The sequence below is a fragment of the Blennius ocellaris genome, assembly GCF_963422515.1.
Source record: "Blennius ocellaris genome assembly, chromosome: 19".
Classification (NCBI taxonomy): domain Eukaryota; kingdom Metazoa; phylum Chordata; class Actinopteri; order Blenniiformes; family Blenniidae; genus Blennius; species Blennius ocellaris.
In genome coordinates, this window is record NC_137668.1 from 23,368,836 (window position 1) to 23,388,585 (window position 19,750).

The following is a 19,750-nucleotide window of genomic DNA, read 5'->3' on the forward strand; positions in this document are numbered from 1 at the left end:
TTTCCCAGACCATCAGTCTCATCGGTAAAAAAAAACAAAAAACTCATCGTGAAGAGGAAAATGACATGTGTTGATAATCCAGGTGGAGCAGCTGTTGTTCCAGAGCCTTGGGTGAATTTATTCCCCAGCTTTTAGCGATTAGCCTTCGTTCTTTTCTTCATCATGGAAACAACTTTGCTCTGCCTTTCATCAACCCGCCACAAACCTCTCAGACACTCTGTTCTCTGCTTTGTTGACATTTGCTGCTGCATATTTTCAAAAATGTTTTTGCATCAATTTTGCAGCATTTAATTGAGGGTTTTTTTTTTTTTTTTTTGCTATTCTGTCGTCGTGCAGTGACGGATTGGTCCCTTCAGGACGGTTTCGGTCGATGCTCCCATACAGGCCTGCATTATATTGCTTAGCTGATCCACTCTCGTGCCAAGTTTCTTGTGCACCTGGCTCCTAAAAATTGACTCAATGCTTTCGTTTTCTTTTTTAAATAAAACTCCTGCTGAAAACCTGCTAGTGATTAATGTTTTATGTAGAGAACTTCCAATTGTACTTGTACCCTTTGACCGCGCGCTTCCACAGTTGTTACAATGGCGCTCCTTCTGGAAAATGTTTTGAGGGAGTTCAAAGGGGAGGATGCTGCGAGTGAAAACAGCGAGGTGGCCGTTTCCTGACAGACGTGAGTGTGTCCTCCGAATGCTCCCTCCGCACAACCGGAGCAGCAGCAGCAGCAGCAGCCGCCACCTGCAGAAATGATCACGGCGTCGCATTAAAACCGGGATTCATGGCTGATCTTTGGGATATTTGATTGCCTCGGGCCGCTCAAGTTTTCCAGCAGCGGCTGAGACAATTCAGGACGGGAGTGCAGTACCGGCGACGGCCTTTAGAGGGTGTCAAGTGACGACCTTCGCGGGATTTTAGTGGCAAGAGCGACCGAAACCAGACGGAGAAGCCCGTTGGGCATGGCGCGAGCAATATGCAACGCTCCACGGTGGTGAACTCATTAAAACGTGTTATCTAGGGGGTGGAGGGGGGACGACACATTCTGGGAGCGAGTTTCCGCGGCTCTCGCTCGGAGCACTTGGAAAGTGGTACCGAACCCAAGTGTTACAGGCTTACAGAGTGGAACGGCGCTGCAGACCTCTGGCTGCGAGAGGTCCATTTGTGTCAAACGCTATTTGTTTTTCCCCTCCGTCTTATCCCGCAGCTCCTCGGGGCTGAAGAATGTCTGGTCCCTAAACGATGCCTAATGCCTTATGAGTTGGCAAAATAGGAAAAAAAAAAAAAAAAGCACTTCTGCTCCCGCTGGAGTCCTTGCTCTTGCTCCAACAAGCCAAAAAATGGACGTGCCAACAAGTTTGGTGTTGAATGTCGAATCCCTGTTTGTCTCATCAGTGTGATGTCAGACGGGAGAAGCTCTGCTGTGAGCCTCAGAGAATCAAGTCTCTTCTCCGAAGGTCTAATCAAGTGACTGTTGATGCGAAGGTTGTATACATACCTGCTCTGATTGAATCCAAGCGTCGGACGGTCAATAATTGAGGGACCATTAAAGTGCCATAAAGCAAGTGTTTGGACAGATGGGTGAGAAAACAACAAGTCACTAATCTGAAAGGTTTGGTTCCCAACAAGTGAAGCGACACCTGGATGAACTTGTCTTTTTCTACAATTCCATCCATCTTTCAAGCCCGTTCACATTTTCATCCATCATTCCCGTCTGTCCATTCACCTACACCGATTCGCAGGTGTGTCCGTCCGTCCGGTCATCGGTCTCTTCTTCTATTCTCTCCGTCCGTCCGGCCATTCATTTGTTCATCTATCCATCAGCCGTTCATCTGTCTGTCCATCTGATCCATCTTTCCGTCCGTCTGACTGACCCTCTTATCACTCCGTCTGTCCATGCAAATGTGTCCTTGTCTTTTCATCAACCCGTCCATCCATCCTCTCTCGTATGCCTGTCTATAGTCATTCTCTATATTCATCAGTATATTATTGATATAGGGCAGCCGTGGCTCGGTTGGTAGGGCGGTCGTCCTCAAATCGGAAGGTTGTTGGTTCAATTTCCCATATCCGCCAGTTCAAACGTCAATGTGTCCTTGAGCGAGACTGCAAAGTGCTATACAGGTGAAATCCATTCATCACTTCTCCAACCATCTGTTGGTTCTGTCTTTTCATGTACGTCTCTGTCCATTCCAACCAACGCAACCTCACCAAGACCAGCGGTAAAACAATCGTACCCTTCTTTGGAAAAAACTTGTTGACCTGCAAAATTAAAACCACAAAGTAAAACCCCTCTAAAGTGTAAAGGTTTGAATTCTTTGGTCAAACAAGAACGTTTTCCAGCAATTCTTTTGAAAAGACAACAAAGACGTGAGGAGGAGGAGGAGGAGGTGTCATGGGACGTGGGTTCTCTCCTCCTCAAAGTATTTTTTTTATTATTTTGTGCAGCTCTCTGGCTCTGGACTCCAGCACAGGAATCCACTCGCCCCCAAGCAGTGCTCCAGGATCGCTTTTGGCAGAAGGCGTTACAGACGTTGCATCACTGAGAGAAGCATGAAGGGAGAAGCTAAGGAGGACAACAACTCCCCCCCCCCCTACCCCACCCCACACCCCACACCCCCACCCTCTTTCATTTCCCTGTGAAACCTCAGTAGCATTGCAAAAGCATCTGTAAGTTCTAGGATTTCAAACTTTTCGGGACGGGCCAACTTTAAATCACACGACCACATCCAACAGGCTGAAAAGTCAAGCAGCAACTGCTCTCGCACAGAGAAGATGTTATTATAACTCACAATAATTTTTTTTTCCCTCCTCCTCCTGAGGTTCTCTCGTTTCAGTTAAAACCTCGTTCTGGGCTGATGGAGAGGAGAAACGCTTGCTTAGCCCCGCTGCAGAGCTGGATTTTGTTTTGGTGACCGAGGAGGAAGAGGAGAGCCCGAGGTCAGTGACCTCACGGAGGAGGTGAGGCGGGGTGACGGGGGGGGGGGTTTAGAAACGGAACAGTGTTTGGCACGACGGCCGGGCCCTGGGAAGTGACCCTGATTGAGCTTGGCAGACACGGTTCAGACGTCGTATTTATAAACTCGCGTGCGCTCCGATATCCCGTGAAATCCCCGGGAGAATTGGTGTATGGTGTGCAAGGAGAGCTCGGAGGCCGGTTCACCTCCTGACCTCACATCTCAATATAGACAGAATGGGATGGAGAAAGAGAGAGAGAGAGAGAGAGAGAGAGAGGAGATGAAGACAAACCAAGCGAGAGCAGGACTGACAGGTTTGTGTTGGAGCCAGCTCGTACCGCCTGTGGTCCTCCGGCAGGACCGTACCTTATGATTTGTCAGGAAAATGACAGTGGTAATAAAAACATGATGGGGGGAACATTCCCTCTGCAGGACGGAGAATTGGAAGCAGCTCCCTGGTGGAAAGGGACGAAACCGGGCCACGGTAATTGTCATTAAGTCCGAACCAGAACCACATCAACGGGGGCCCCCGGTGCCTTGGCCGGACCTCCAGAACAAAGCGTGGAAAAAAAAAAAAAAAAACCCAAATCCCTCCAGAAGCGTCCTCCGACCAACAGCAGAGGCAGAACAGGATAACTACATGCTGCGGATCCATGACACGACCTGCCAGCACACCCATGCTGTCAGCGCGGCGGGCAGAAATAGTCCCACTACGGAACCACTTTGTGTTTCGGAGTCCAAGTCGAAACCGGTCGTACCGAGACCAGGACGTGCCAAACACTTTGGAAAAACAGTTGACTACTTCTGAGTCTTCGAGGCCGTGTGGGAAAACGGGACATGAAGGGCTCGAAGAGTGACGGGAGGACGACTGATTAGAGGGTCACGGGATGACTGAGGGACGGGACGGAGTTCATTGGTACATGAGGGAGCGGGGAGGAGGAGGAGCGACAAGAAGAGAAGAAGAGGTTCTCTCACCTAGGTGGAATCCACTACTATAGTCAATGTCGTCTGGTGAGGAGAAGAAAAAGATAGAAAGAAGCCAGAAGAAAAAACAATCACAACATCGTGTTAAAAGGGGAATCAGAACAGGCGTCGACTTGTCTTGACGGTTTGCAAGAAATTAAAAAAACAACACAAGAACACACAACAAACAGACAGAAATCAGGTCTATGTTCTATATTTGTTGTTTCTCCTCCCAATGGACATCTTAAAACGGAAACAACTCGAAACGTCTTGAATCAGGTCAAATGGACTTGAACGTTATTTTGCTCTTAGAACAGGTGAATTCATCGGGTCATGCTGTTTTCTCAGCACGTCATCATTAAACTAAAAGTATTTGGGTGTTTCACTCAACGTCTCTTGTGTTAATTCAGCCGTTTCCTGGGGAAGAGTCAAGTTTACCATCGTAAACTTGGATAAACCCCCCAAAACCACGTTTCTGTATCATATTCTGTCTGCATTGAGCTGGAATTGCTCCAAATGAAGACAAATCCCATCCTATCTGACTCTCTTGTTTCTCCTTTTCTTTCTTTCTCTTTAGCCTGACGTGCCGCCATTTCTACTCCCACTGCTGACTTACCTTTGTGGGAAAAAAAAAATAGACTTTAACTTCATAGTTTTGTGACATAAATCAAGAATTTTTGATTTGGACCAATGCCCCAAAAAAAGGAAAGTGTTAGAGATCCCCTGCTGAGCTCCTGAACATTTCAGTTAAACCTGCCAGCATGAACTGATGAAGCCACTTGGATAAAAGTAAAAAAACGACTTACAAGATACATGAACACGTCCAGTTGATCCGACTCAAGTGTTTCAAGATGCCTTCCACTTGAACGAATGTGATTGTGCACAGAACGTTAAAAAAAATCTTATTTACGAGGCCTGAAGCCTTTCAAGACAAACCTGGAAACGCATTGAAAAATGCACGATGTTGAACACCGTGATGTCAGTTAATGCATTAGTGCGATCAGACGTGGTTACATGAGATGTGATGGTCGTCTGAAGGAGAAATGAGATTCTGGAGGAGCCGACAATCACTCTAATTGTTTGGCAATTAGCTTCGACTTGAGAGGACGGGGCGGCACAAATACAGGGAGCGCAGGCGATGAGGTGAATGTTTCGTGACACGGGAAGGACCGATCACAGATTAGGTTTCGTTGGGGATCGCAATGGACCAGTAGTACCTTCGACCTCTTGGGCTGGGGGGCAGCCAAAGAAGCAACGGGATGGAAATGAGTCCAAGTTAGAAAAACAAAAACGATGTTTGGCTGCAAAAAGCAGGTGGAGGGATGAGGTAAGAGAAGAAGGAGAAGAAGAAGAAGAAGAAACCTACCGAGCTCTATGGCCACATCGTCTTAGAAAAGCAAAACAAAGTGACAGACACAAGAAAATCGTTAAAATCTGAATCTCAAGATGTGGAAATGTACAGAAAAACTCTTATTTTGACACACACACACACACACACACACAGAACAGTGAAAAATGTGATTGTCTAATATATTCGCTATCGCACAATTTCATCAATTACTGAGGTTAACTGAGTGTCAAGGATACACCTTCAAAATAAGCTCGACTCTCATGACTTTCCCACTGGTTTTTAGATTACCGGGGAAAAAACAAAAAACAAATAATGTTCCTCATTAGCATGTTTTGTTCAGGAGGAATTCAGATCTGCGTGCAAATACAAAGATTGTTGAATATTCTCAGTTGTAAAAGCCGAAAACCTTCATCTGGGCCTCATTACAAACCGAAATATTCAAAAAGGATTAACGAAACACGTTATATTTCAGGTTTATGAGCCTCATTTGTTTAAAAAAAAAAAAGTCAACTTTAATTTCTCTGATTTCCAAAAATAAAAGCAGCAATGCTGCAAATGCTCCATTTAATTTGCTTAGGAAGCAATTTATAATGTGCACATTATGTTTATTACTTTATGAGGACGCATGCACACTGAATTTGATCTTGTATGTTTGTTTTTTTTGTTCAAGAGTGTTATTTAATTTTTTTGTGTGTTTAATCATGTCTTTTTTTGTTTGTTTGTTTTTGGTTGGAATATTTGTTATGAAGAAAATACTGGACTTCAAAGGACTTTAAGATGAAAGATATCTAAAAAAGCAGCTCCTTTAAAGTCTATTTCTTCCACAATTTACCTCGATTTATATAATTTCCTTGTCTAATGCTCAATGTTTGTAATCAAGCCCATTTGAAAACTCCAGACTAAGTCTAAGTCTTGCAACAATCTAAAAGTGAGAACATAATCTGAACAGCACAAAGTCTAGATGTATAAATAAACCCATCTTCAAGGTCGACTTCCTGCTTTGAACTCTTCAGTGAGTGTCGACATAAATTCACCACATTATTTAAGTGTCAAATGACGAAGGAAGATTTGTAGTGAAGCAGGTTGGAGGAAAAAACTGACAAGTATTGTGGTTAAAAACAAACAACCAAAAGGAAGTGGACCTTGAGTTTGGGTTTTCTTCTAGAAATCTATTCACGGTGACATTCTTCTACGTTTTTTTTTTTTTTTTTTTACCAAGTGAGACGCAGTCTGTGCTGCATGTCTGTGGCGCATCTGTGTTTGAACAGACAAAAATACAGATTGAGATTCATGGAGCTGTGGCCCGAACGGCAGGAGGACGATTTCTAAATGGTCGCAGAGGTAAAGTCTGTGTTGGTTTAAGATGCTGAGAACATTTGGAGGCACTTACAGACGCCTTCCTTCCCGAAGAGGGTTTGAACCGACACACACACACACACACACACACACACACACACACACACACACACACACACACACACACACACACACACACACACACACACACACACACACACACACACACACACACACACACACACACACACACACACACACACACAGGAGCCTTGGCCTTCCCCGCGAGGCGCTAACGTCCACCGGGTAAACGACTCTCTGGAACGTGTTTATCTGCCACCTTGTTTTGGAGGGGGGGTAAACGTCGTTTTCCTTCGCTAACATCCTGCCGCGATGTGACATGTTAAGTCGAAGCAGCGCCTCTGAACCACACTCTGAGGTAATGGTGGAATGGGGGTGGGGGGGGGGGGGGGCAAAGGGAAAGTTGAAAGAGAAAACAACACGAGGATGGTGGAGATATGGGAAATCCTGCCCTGCATTAGAACGTCTGGAAGCTTTCATCTGTCAGACTCCAGATAACACTGGAGAATGTAAATCGTCCCGTTTGAGAGTAAAACCTTTCCTCATTTCCTAAAGACTCGTCTTCTTAGCTGAAGTCCTGGGGGGGGGGGCAGAGGCTGAGAGAAAGGGGTGAGACGAGGCAAGCGCCGAGAACATTCAATGGGGGAAAAAAAAAAAAGAAATGCCGTCTGCTAATCAGGTCTGCAAGACGTGACGGCATCGCGACCGAGCCCCGAGGGCCGGACAATCAGACGGGCTGTAAACAAACAAAACAAAAGGTTTGGCGGGATTGCGTAAACCGTTTACCTGAATGGAAACCAAAAGACATGATGGCATCGATCCCTGGTTGCGTAACGCACGTGCAGCGAGTCGAGGTTCAATCAGAAAGTTCCTCCACTGATCTGTGGCAGCGATGCTAACTATGCTACGCTAACATTGGAATTTCACAACCAAGAAGGTGAGTCACCAACCGAGTACGTTCGTATTATTTCTTTTACTACGAAATAGAAAAGTATTTAACATCTATATTATTTTCTGGCATTGATGCCAACCATGCTATGCTAATTTAGCATTCAGAGTCATTGCGCTGGGGCGCCTCGGTTAAATTAAATCTATTGTTTCGTTTGATTTTTTTCCCTCATCATTAGAGATGAATTCATCTGAATTTGATTTCACAAGTATATTTTTGGGAAATAACACAAACTACGCTATGCTAACCCAGCACTTTATCTTTCATAATCATCGGATCAAATTAATTAGCATTTTGTCTTTCATATTCTTTGTAGTGGAGCTGGAAAGTTCCTATCAGATCTATTGATTTTATTGTCTTATTCACTGTTTGGTATACATTTAGCTGCATATTATCATTAAAATACATCTTTAGCAGTGATGCTAGCTTAGTCATGTTAACTTTTTTCTTTTTTGCCGTTTAATACAAACTATGAATTTAACATTTTTTTTATTTTTTATTTTTAACTTTTTATTTAAAGCACTTTTTTTTCAACCAAAGGCTCATTAACAAAAGAAGTTTTTGGTAATTTGTTTTGTTTTGTCTGTATAATGCACCCCCCCCCCACAAAAATACAATTTAAGAAATTATACCAAACAAAAATAAATAAATAAATAAACAAAATAAAACATGAATTACCGACCTGTGCTTATAAATAGCTGGCCGTCGTAGTTTATTTTTATGTTTCTGTGGCTAAATACACACACACCATTTTCTCATTAATATTTTTGTATTTTTTTGTTTGGTCCAGATTCCGTCGCCACTTAACGACACTGATAAAGCAAATTTTTCTGGAGCTGCTGTTTTTTTCTCCAAATATTAAATGAATACATTATAATTTACACCTAAAGGCACAGGGACACTTTGTTTGGTTCCGTTTAATACAAATCCAAAATGGACGCGGTCACTTTTGTTTGCCATAAGATTTTCCAGATGAAAAAAAAAAAAAAAGAGTCAAATCTTTGCCACACATCTCTTGGCGCTCAACGATCCAGCTGATTTTTCAAAGTCAGGACGGAGACGAGAAGCTGGCCGGCATCATGAATCTGACTTCGTACGTTAACCGGCCGCCGCAGGGGGAAGAGCGTCGTAAGGCGAAGGAAAGACTTTACGTTGTAAACCGCCGAGGGTGGTCTTCACGGGTTCATCTGCTGCTCCCCTTGGAGAACAACAAGGATCTTTTCCTCCATCAAGCTCCCACGTCCCCCCCCCCCTGTCCCCCACCGTCCCCCCCCCCCACTCGTGTCTGAAAGCATTTAGGCCGAGAAGCGAAATGGACGGATAAATTGAGCGTCGGGCCGAGTTCAGGGCCACTTAAGACCGATTTCAGAATGGGTCGGCCGTTCACCAGAGAGAGGGAGGGAGGGAGGGAGGGAGGGAGGGAGGGGGGGAGGGACCCCAAGGTGAGCGATAAGTGCGTCCACGTGTTTGGCGGCCCGCGAGCCAAAATCAAACAATCAAAGACGGCGGAGGGGCGAGCATGTCGGACGGAGCGGCCGACAGGCTGGAGGGAAGCTGTCAGGATGTTCCCCCGGAGCAGATGGAGGAGCTGGAGGGGAGCCAGGCGCTGACGGAGGGGAGGGGAGGGGAGGGGAGCCGGACGGGCGGAGGGGGCGACGAGCCGATCTGGGGGACACGGGCGAGCCCGGGCGGACGGGTTTTTGGGGGAACCGAGAGAAGAATTTACTTCTCGCCAATGTTGGGGCGTAAATGGACACGGCTAAGCAACGCTCGCCGCCGCCCCCTCGCCAAGACCAATATTGTTGCAGCCGACGGAGCTCCCGGGCTGGAAACAGAGAGAGAGAGAGAGAGAGAGCGAGGGAGGGAGAGAGAGAGAGAGAGAGAGAGGAAAGGAAAGGACCCCCTCTTCAATCACCACCTCGGTGCACCGCTCAGGAACGGCGGGGTCTCCACCGCGTCCTTCAATTAGGTTGTAGTTTATGGCCGCCGCCGCCGCCGCCGCCGCCGGCCCCGAGCCAAGCTCCGTCTGCTGACCCCGGGGCCACCGCCGCTCCTCGGGGCTCGCCGTCTGCTACCGAACGCAACCCCTCGGTGGAGCCGGTCCAGCTCCTCCACACTCAATACCTCCTCTCTAACATCTGCAGGGGTTTTTTTTTTTTTTTTTTTTTTTTTCTAAAAGTCACTCAAATCCCCCCCCCCCCCTCCTCCCCCCACTGTTATCATTCCTGCAGTCATTCATGGAAGCCTCTCTGGGACGTGTCGCCGGGCAGATAATACTTGCAGTATGTCTGACATTAAGAAGAAACTCCTGCAGAGCGCTGTGGTCGGGGGGGCGGGGGGGGGGTGGGGGTACGGTTACGTTTTACACCTGCCCTCTGTGTGTGCAGAGCGAGGAGGGAGGCTTACAAATCCCATAACTCACCAGAGGAACTGGGCCATTAAAATGAAATAGTAAAGGGAACAGTGCGGCAGTGTCTGACAAAGACACACACACACACACACACGCATAAAAAAAATAAAATAAAACTCTTTTTAGCGGGCTATTTTTGGCCGTCCGGCACCGCGTGTGCCAGTGTGCGGTCGAACATAACCAGGAAATGACAACATCTATAATTCATCGGCAGGAATCGAGGGCCCGACGCTAAGTTTGGAGGCGGTCAGCGTTTGCGCCGTGGCTTTATTTTCGGGGCGCGCGTATTTGAAAGGGAGTCACGTTACATTAAGAAAACGCTCGCCGCCGTGTCGGAACGAGCAGCCAGATGGACGCGTCCGCTCGGAACCCGGTAATCTGCAGCCGGAGCCGCGGCCAACGGGAAGGAGGCAAGGCGCCGGGTTCAGCGGGGCCGTTTGTGAGGCCGGAGCGCAACCAAGTCGTGTATTTAGCCGGGTTTTTTTGTGTATTTGGGCCGAATGAGAAGGCAGGAAACAAGCTGGACGCCGTGGAGGACTGGGGGGGGGGAACCTTAATATGCGGTCGCGTGGTCACGGCGCGACTGGCGTGGGATGAAGACAAAACGTGAGCAAGTGGGGGGTGGGGGGGTAGGAGCGGAAGGGGTGGATGGGAGGGGCAAGGTTGTGGATGTTTTTGCATACAAGCTTGCAGCGCATTTGTCTTGGCGAAGGTTTGAGGCACAAGCGGTCATGTGGCGCCAGCTAGCTCCGCCCCCCCCCCCCCCTGTTCATCGGTGCTCTGTAGCGCATCGTACGCACGCCAAATTGCTGTTTGGCAACCGTGTATAAACCTATAAACTACTATGGTTTTCACTCTCAGGCTCAGAGTTATTATTCCGCGCATGCTTGAAGGTTAAAAGCAGGGATGGCGGCTGTGCTGAGGGGTTCAGTTACGCAGACGACACACTGGTGTACGTTCCCCTGCATCCTCATGACAGGAACCAACTGATGACATTTTTACTTGTTTTTTGTATCTTAGATGTCAATTCCTGGATGGCAGAATACTACTTTTTAAAACTACTCAACCAGGACAAAGTTTAAAAGAGGAAAAAAGTAATAAAATTATCCAGATAGTTATTAAAACTCATGGGCGACCTTTTGTTGCTTTTTAAATGTTGAAACACACAATTACTTAGAAACTATAGCAGAATATCTTAATATTTCATGTCTCCGCATTAAGAAAATATTTCCCTCAAGATCCATAAAAGGTTATAAATTCATTTTTTTCCACATTTAATGGACTACCGAGGACTTGTGTCCAAGCGTATAACGAGACTCAATATGATTGTCTTTGGCTGAATAGTGCATACTGTATTCTGTAGACTACGAGTCACACTGGTGTCTTTAATTCTCCATGTCCAGATGGAAGTGTTGATAATCCAGGTCCAGCAGCTGCTGTTCCAGAACCTTCTGTTGATTTTTGCTCCTCGGCTCTGGCCCGCTTTCTTAGTTTTCTCTGCTTTTCCTTCTCTGTTACGGCTTTATCATATTTAGTTTAATTTCTGCCGTGTATATTTATTTTTCTATCACGTGACACTTTTCAGGTTCCGTCAGTTAAATACAGTAGTTGTTGATGTTGTTTCCAGTGGTATTGTAGCAGCATTCTGCTGTCATTTAGTGACATCTAGTGGTCACAGATGGTATGCAGCAGGAAAAGAAATTATCAATGAAGTTGCATAGCCAGCCAAACAAACACACACAAGACTTTTAGTCCAGTGAATATGGGGACATTCTGACTAAGTCATTATTAAACGCAAATCATAAGTGTCACGTAATTCTAACCAATGATTGAAATCCACCACAAGGTATAAGAAATCTATTCTTATGTACAAAACAACTTCAGTTCAGGGTTTGGAGAATAAATGCAGATGTTTACGATTACAGTTGCTGTAAAACAGCTTAAACAAGTAGTGAAAACTGGTTTTCATCCAATGAATAAAGCCTGACTTTGTCTGTTTTTCTGGGATTTTGATGCAAAGATTGCGTAACGAAGCAAAAACTACATTAGTTCTTGGAATCCCTTCAATTCAAAACCCAGAGTCTTGCGGGAGTCCTTGACCGTTCCTGCTACGTCTCCCATCTTCATTAGGCGGTAATCAAGCGTCTCTGATTTATAAGATTTAACTCCAATCCCTCGTTCTGTTGAGGGCGGAGCTCCGCCGACGTGTCGGGGTCGAGGTCAGAGGTCACAGGGAAGGTAAACGCAGTCCGCAGAGCTTCTGTCACACCCGTTTGTTCCGCATTAGGTCATAAATTTGTCGTTAGGCGCTCCGGGGTGGCTGTGATGGAGGGTCTTAAGGCGTGTGGGAGGAGTTTTCCAGAGAGACAAAACACTGCCGTCGCGGCGCTAAAGCTGCCGCGGCAGAGACATCAACACTTGGAGAGGCAGCGGGACACGGGGGAAGGAGAGCGGAACATGGAGCAGACGAGAAACGAGGAGGGGAGGGTAAATCGAGACGCAACACTTCCCTCGATGACAAGCGTGAAGCAGTGCAACAGTACGGAAAGATTCAGTGTGGTTCAGTCAGTCCTGCGCTTTTTTTTTTTTTCAACATTCTGTTGGAATCAAGAGTAAATTTTCACTTCCCAGTAGGGAAAATGCATGTGAGGTCAAACTGGGAAGTCCTACTGGGGAAGTGGGAGGTTTCAGAGGAGCAAAAACAAAAATGCAAGGATGTGTACTCCTGCTGTTTGAGAACGAGACAACTTCACGTCTAGAACAGTTCTTGGACGAGCCAACGGCAAAATAACCATATATGGAAATGTAGTGTGAATGGAACTCGAGTGGGCGGAACTGGTAAAATGGCACCATATTAACCTTTAAATTTGAAATGGAAAGATTTTGCCTGTTGTGGTGCAGAGTATACGAGATGAAAATGCCTCGATTTTCTCAAAAAAAATATCAAAAAAAGGCTACAAGCTCAACATAAAGTTAATTTCAATGATACCTGCTATTGCAAAATACAATGAAATGTCAAAAAACTCAAAAACATCTTGTCTAGCTGCTGTATTATGGGTGTTTTTAAAAACTCTAGTTATCTCAGCTCGTGTGTCAGTATTGTGTTGTGTCCACTACTAAAATACTTGAATCCTCTGCTTGGTGGTTTGGCCGGGTTTGACACCCCTGGCGCTGCACTGAACTCTCCAGATGAAGATCTCCCGACATCGCTTTGCTCTGACGCGCCTCCTAATGAAATACTTACAGGATCGTCTGCTGGAGGTCCGCTGAGGCAGGAGCGTGGCAACGGGTCGCTTTAGTGCCAATCTCCTGGACAGAGAAGAAACGGGACACCAGAATCCATCAGTCTCAATAAGTGTTCGGGGACCGATTAACCCTGCAGGTCTACGGGGAAGTCGCTCAACAGAATCCGCCGGTCTGACGGCGTCATCTGAGGCTGGAGTGAGACGAATGAGCCGGGGATAGAAGTGGGGGGGGGGAGAAGCAACGCAAAGCTACGGGGATAAATCTCGACGTGAAATGTTCTCTGCTTTCATTCGCTCTTCGCCCGTCGTCCTTCAACCGTGTTTTTTTTCCGCCCTCCCCTCCTCGGGTGCTGTCGGACGGCGCCAAGAAACTTCCCCCGGCCTCCTGAGCTCTGCGTTGCACATCAAGTGCAACGCAGAGCTCAGGAGGCCGCCGCCGCGCACTGATGCGCGATTTTCCATCCGCCTCGCCGTCCAAAGTGGATCGGTACCAGCGCTATCATTTTCTGTCATTACTCATTTCAATCCAGACGCCGTGCGGAAATCCAGACTTATTTTGGCTGGATCGAGAGCGAGAAATAAACGGGGGGTGGGGGAGTAAAGGAGTGTTGTGTGTGTGAGAGACGGCGGTGCGGACAGTGGCCTTGTTAGGAGGGAGTCTCACCTCTCCTGGAACTGTTTGGACGGGATGAGGCCGGCACGAGGGTTGGCGTCGCCCTCGTGTTTGGCCTGCCACCACGTCGCGTCGTCCTGGCTCATGATCTGAAGGATGGAGCCCTTCTTGAAGGCCAGCCCGGCCTCCTTACACGGGATGGCGTTGTCCTCTTTGGGCTGGTAGTCAAAGAGAGCTTTCATGAACACCTGGATGCGCGGCGGCGGCGGAGGGAAGAAGACAAAGAGCGGGATTGAGGTCACAGGCGGGGAAAAGTCATGCTTCACTGTAAATTAGCATTAAGCAGGAGGTGCTTCACGAACGCTCAAGGAGACAAATGGAGGAAAGGTCAAAGCAATCAGTTAGTTTGTCGGGATGGACCAAAGTCCGTCACCCTGAGGTCTGTGGGGGCAGAATCATTGCCCTCATTGGAGACTCGACACTCTCTTTGGAGACTCGATGCTCTGATCGGACAATCAACGCTCTCATTGTAGACTCGACACTCTCTAGGGAGACTCAACGCTCTCATTGTAGACTCGACACTCTCTTTGGAGAATTGACGCTCTCATCGGAGACTCAACGCTCTCAAGGGAGACTCGACAGTCTCACCAGAGACTCGATGCTCTCATTGGAGACTCGACACTCTCATCGGAAACTCGACACTCTCATCGGAGACTCGACACTCTCTTTGGAGAATCGACGCTCTCTAGGGAGACTCGACGGTCTCATCAGAGACGCAACGCTCTCAATGGAGAATCGATGGTCTCAATGGAGAATCGACGCTCTCATCAGAAACTCGACGCTCTCATGGGAGACTCATTGCTCCGCCCACGGTCTTTCAATCATCCGATATATTTATAGGCTAATATCAGAAGTCTTTCCACAGAGGACTGACCCCGTACAACCAAAAGCAGTTTTATTCTTTGGTGTGTAATTCGCTTTGGCAGTGACGCTTGTACACGCCTCATCAACACAGAGAAAAACTGGAGCTTGTAGTGGAAAAACCTCCACGTCTTTTCCTTGTGGGCAGCAGAGCCGCAACCGACAGCACCTTGCTGCGTCTCTGTCCAAATTAGGTTCTGTCGTGATGAGTTATCACTCCTAGGACACCTCAGTACATGTGGAAAGAGAAAAGAGAAGCAGGGAAAGTATGTGTGTGAGTAAGAGACGGGGAGGAGGGAGGGGGATTAAATTGTTCGACGTCCTATTGATTTAAGGAGTGCTCTGTGCCATGTAGTGAAATTATGTTTCAGCAGAGATGTTTTGTTTGGGTCACAGCAGCCACTTTGGCTGCGGAACTCTCCGGCGGCGTACGCTCGTACGTCTTGCGCTCGGAGATGACCTGCCTTTCTTCGGCTGCCTCGAACACGTCCAGCCCCTCGAGCTGCCCTCCGTTCGGGCCGTCTCCGTTTTGGTACCGACCGGCTATTGGTCCCGACGGATTCAACCGCAACACCGTGACAGAGGACTTAAGTGGCCCACCCTGTCCTCTGCGCCTCGGTGGGCTTCGTCGTGAGTGATGACCGGCGGCCCCTGACCTCGCAGCTTAAAGCCAGAGACCGGATCCGGGCCCGGGTCTCCCGCTGAGAGACGAGCGTTTGAGAAATGGCGTATCAGCGCCGCAGTGGGCGAGGATGATCGAACGCCGCTACGATTGATGGTCAAGCCATCCGGAAAATAGATGTCTACCAGCTACTTTCTACAAAACCACATGTCTGTGAAGTGGACTTTAAGTCTCAATGTTTCCTTTACAGGAAAAGTTGTGGGGAGCGACTGAGTTGAGGTCTGAAGGCACACGAACAGGAGGAGACGTGTTCGTTTGACTAAACATTAGCAGCTGGATTCAGAATGGTTGAACTTGAGTATTTTGAACATATACATTTTATCTGAGTTTATTATGTTTCTAACCCTTTAAAAATCTATTTTATTCCTTTTTCTGCAATTTCACTGTGTGTATTATGGCGATAAAATGATTCCGATATTAATGAACCAGCAAAACTGTTACGTTTATGCAAATAAGATCATTCTTTGCAGGATTTTCACTACGCAAATTTTGCATGTGGTCATAATTCAGTAAAATCTGAAAAATGTTAAAAGTATTCTGAAAATTTTGAACTACAGAGAATTTCTAAGGTCAAAGTGACTTTTCATCGTCATTAATTCAGGCCATGTTCACACAATGGTTCAAGTGAAAACTCATTGTTTTTGTGTTTATTTCAGAAATGTTGCTTGGCAGTAGCTGCATTTACAAAAAGTTGCATTATCAGCAACTCCGAGCACCGTTGTTGTGTAAACGGACCAAAACACAGCAAAACTTTTCCATTTTCACTTGAAAACATTGTCGTATAAATGGGCCCCAAGTCTTTATTGTGAAAATCAAAGTGGACTTTGCTGTGAAACTGTAACTTTTAGGCAATCGAAATCCGATCAGTTCATGTTTGACTGTGAATGAAAGTTTGCGCCAAACTTTAAGCGATTCAATAAAACTCAACAAAGGTTGGATGGCGATACACACACACACACACACACACACACACACACACACACACACACACACACACACACACACACACACACACACACACACACACACACACACACACACACACACACACACACACACACACACACACACACACACACACACACACACACACACACACACACACCCACCCCCCACCCCCAAAGGGATTATCTTTGGACTCGGGTGTCAATCGGCCTGGAGGTATGAAAATGTGAGCCCACTCGGGTTTATGTGTTTCTTGGCCACCAGATTCTAATTAAAATCCAACACAGTGTTCCGAGGCCGTTTCATTACAAACACAGAAGAACAAAACAAAAAATAAAACTCTGCAGCATGTTCATTTTTCCCGAAAGTAAATATGTTACTGAGATGCGTATCCGTCCAATAACCCTTTATGACCTTTCCATGAACTGTGGTCGTCATACAAGCGGCCCTGGTTACTGTATTTTCCCTTCATTACCATTATATAGCTCGTCTTACCGTGCACATGCATCATTTCCTCACAGTGGCTCAAAAACGATGTCCGGCGTCCAACAAAAAGGTATCATAGCAATGCCGGGAAAACCGCTTTTGAAACCGATGCGTGTCACCCGATCGCGGCAAAAGACGACGCCGGCGCGGGACCTACCTTCGGCTCCTTGATTGGCGCCTCTTCTTTCACGGCAGGGACGACTTTGAAGGTGATGGCGCCTTGAGACTGGGCCTGGGCAGCAACGGACAGACGAGACGGGAAGGTTGAACGGACGGGGGCGGAAACAGCAGCAGATACTTCACAGAGTCAACTCTAATGCAAAGGTACGCGTGATTGTTCAACAGTTGGAGGGGTTATTAGGATTAGGTGACTGTACTTGGAAGAACCGGAGAGTGTGTGTGTGTGTGTGTGTGTGGGGTGATGAGGAAGGGGGGGGGTTGTTGAGAGCCGTCATCTGGTTCTGGAGGTTTCTGTATCTAAGATTCCTCCCGAGTCTTAAGAGGTCCTCTCTGGTGGAAGAAGCCTCTCGGAGGAACTGGTGGTCGAAAGGCCGGGAGCGACGTGTCAAGAAAGGTCAGGATTGTATTTGTCTTTATTTTCTTGTCAGCACGGGGAAGGTTTTTGCCTTCACAAACGAGGAACGTTATTGTCGTAGCTGAAAAAGGAATGGCGGCCAGACACGCGAAGGACGAGTCTCACCAGAATCCGAATGATTTCCTCGGGTTTCTTGTCGTCCACGGGGATTCCGTTCACCTCCTTGAGCTCGTCCCCGACGTGGATCAGACCTGACACACCAAATCACAAACACACACGCCGAGGGTCACTCCCCCATATCGTCCGAACACACAAGTGGGCCACTGTGCCCACGGAGCCTTGGGGGGGGGGGACGTGTACTGCACGCCGGATTAACGTCCGCCATCACGGTGCCGTCCGAAGGTTTGCGAGGAACCAAAGCCTCATTGTGGACACGTGTGGAAATGGGCCCGGGGCCGCGACCGAGACGCGGCGTGGACACGGAATCAAACGGGAAAACACGTGGACACAACGGCCAAGCTACCGGAGTCCTCCGCGGTTATTTCGTGCTCTTTTCTTGCAAAGTGGCGACACGGTTTGCGCCGCGGAAAAACCGTTGAACTCAAGGTTCAGGGGTGTAATCCGAACGCTCTTGTACTGTAAATAACTTACACAGTTGTTTCCACGGGGTACAAATAGTCCCAGTTGACACACACACACACACACACACACACAGACAAAAGACGAAAAAACAAACTAACCGCTTCTGTCAGCTGCGCCTCCTCTCATGATCCGGGCGACGAGGATGGCTCCAGTGTGTTCATCGCGCCTGATTGTTGCTCCCTAGAAATGACATAAACAGAGTAATTAAACACGGGATGAACCCGACTGCGTTTCCACTTCTCCGCTTCCAGTTGCTGCATCGCTCAGATGTCCAGTGGCAGCGGACCAGAGCGACGGTAAAAAGGTATGCGCTTCGAAACTCAAGGACTCCAAACGGCACACAGGACGCTCATTGTTACCGAAAAAGGACTGATTTATGATTACTTCTGCAGGGGGAAAAAAAAAAAAAGCAGGGACGTCTTCGTCCGCGGTAAAAAGACACCCGACTTTGTCTTTTAAACGACAAACAGAACAAATCCATGGTGTCTTGTATATCTGGAGGACGAGACCTTGCTGGAGTGTTTTTTTGGTATTTTTATGTTCAAAATCATAGTATGGTGCGGATAATAACAGTTGGTTCAGTTACTTTTTTTTTTCTCCCCCTGAAATGCGAAACAGAAAAACAAAGGTTCATTGAGTTCAAACTCGCTTTGCAAAAGACATTCCAGCATTCAACTTAACCAAACTTGTCAGAAAACACTTTATATATAGAATATTTAATCCTCGATATGGTAATTTCAGGAGGAAAACCAGCGGAAAGGGATATTCCTGTTTAAAATCCTCTATTTAAATGGGACCATGGCAAGTATCAGTATGATTGATTTGTTGTTTAAGTGAAGCCGCTAAAACTCTCTGGGAGACACATTTCTTTTAAAAATAAGTATTGCTGGATAAATACATTACATAAACCCCCTCGACCAAACTGACCCTCATGAGACCCCGAATGATCATCCATCCATCCTCTATATTATAAGTTAAGTTCATGGAGGGGTTTGGAGGGTGATCTCAGCTATAGAAGGAAAAATCAGGGTACGCCCTGAGCAGATCGCCAGACCATGTCAGGACAAACCAAACAACCTCACATTCACACCTACGGAGTCAGAAATTAACCTCGAGTACCCGGAGAAAAACCCAGGTGAGGTTCTCGAGCCGCCACGCCGCCGCTGAATGATCCGCTATGCTAGCGGACGATCAGCGGTCCCGTACAGGAAACGCACACCGGCGGTACGACGCCGACTCATCGGGATGTTTTCGGTCTATTCCTCTCATCAGCGCTGGTCATTCCCACTCGTACTGGGACGACCGCGTCAATGAGCATTTAGCAATCCGCCAATTTCAGGAAAGAAAAAAAAAACAAAAAACGATCTTTGTTGTGACTCGTTAGAAGCAACCGCCAACGTGGGAAAAGACTCCAAATGCCTCCACCGGCACAAACATTCTTCTTGATGAGCTCAACGCGGACCTGTCCAAACAGAGTATTGAATTCCAGCCATCTTATTTGTTGTGACAGTGATGACACATTCGCCCCCCCCCCCCCCCCCCCCCTCCTCCCCCCTCCACAATACAACAATAGCCTCGCTGGTTGCCAACCTGTCACAGTTCCTTCTACAAACAGAGTTCAGGCACCAGCCTGAGAAGAAGGACCCGTTCACACAACGTTTGAGGAAAAAAAAAAGGCAAAACTTT

The 19,750-nt window shown here is 47.2% G+C and overlaps 1 protein-coding gene across 2 annotated transcripts in view; it reads right to left on the reverse strand.

Moving 5' to 3' along the window:
- The window catches only part of mpp7a (MAGUK p55 scaffold protein 7a), a 120,912-nt gene that overhangs the window by 38,984 nt on the left and 62,178 nt on the right, over positions 1-19,750 (reverse strand). Inside the window, exons 6-12 of one of the 2 annotated variants that reach the window (XM_080515203.1) lie at positions 18,163-18,244; positions 17,588-17,673; positions 17,045-17,119; positions 13,905-14,101; positions 13,240-13,304; positions 5,275-5,295; positions 3,921-3,953 (exon numbers count right to left, since the gene is read on the reverse strand). In XM_080515203.1, the coding sequence (XP_080371329.1) occupies positions 3,921-3,953; positions 5,275-5,295; positions 13,240-13,304; positions 13,905-14,101; positions 17,045-17,119; positions 17,588-17,673; positions 18,163-18,244 (559 nt within the window). The remainder of the gene's footprint in view (positions 1-3,920; positions 3,954-5,274; positions 5,296-13,239; positions 13,305-13,904; positions 14,102-17,044; positions 17,120-17,587; positions 17,674-18,162; positions 18,245-19,750) is intronic. The other variant, XM_080515204.1, reaches the window with a different exon arrangement.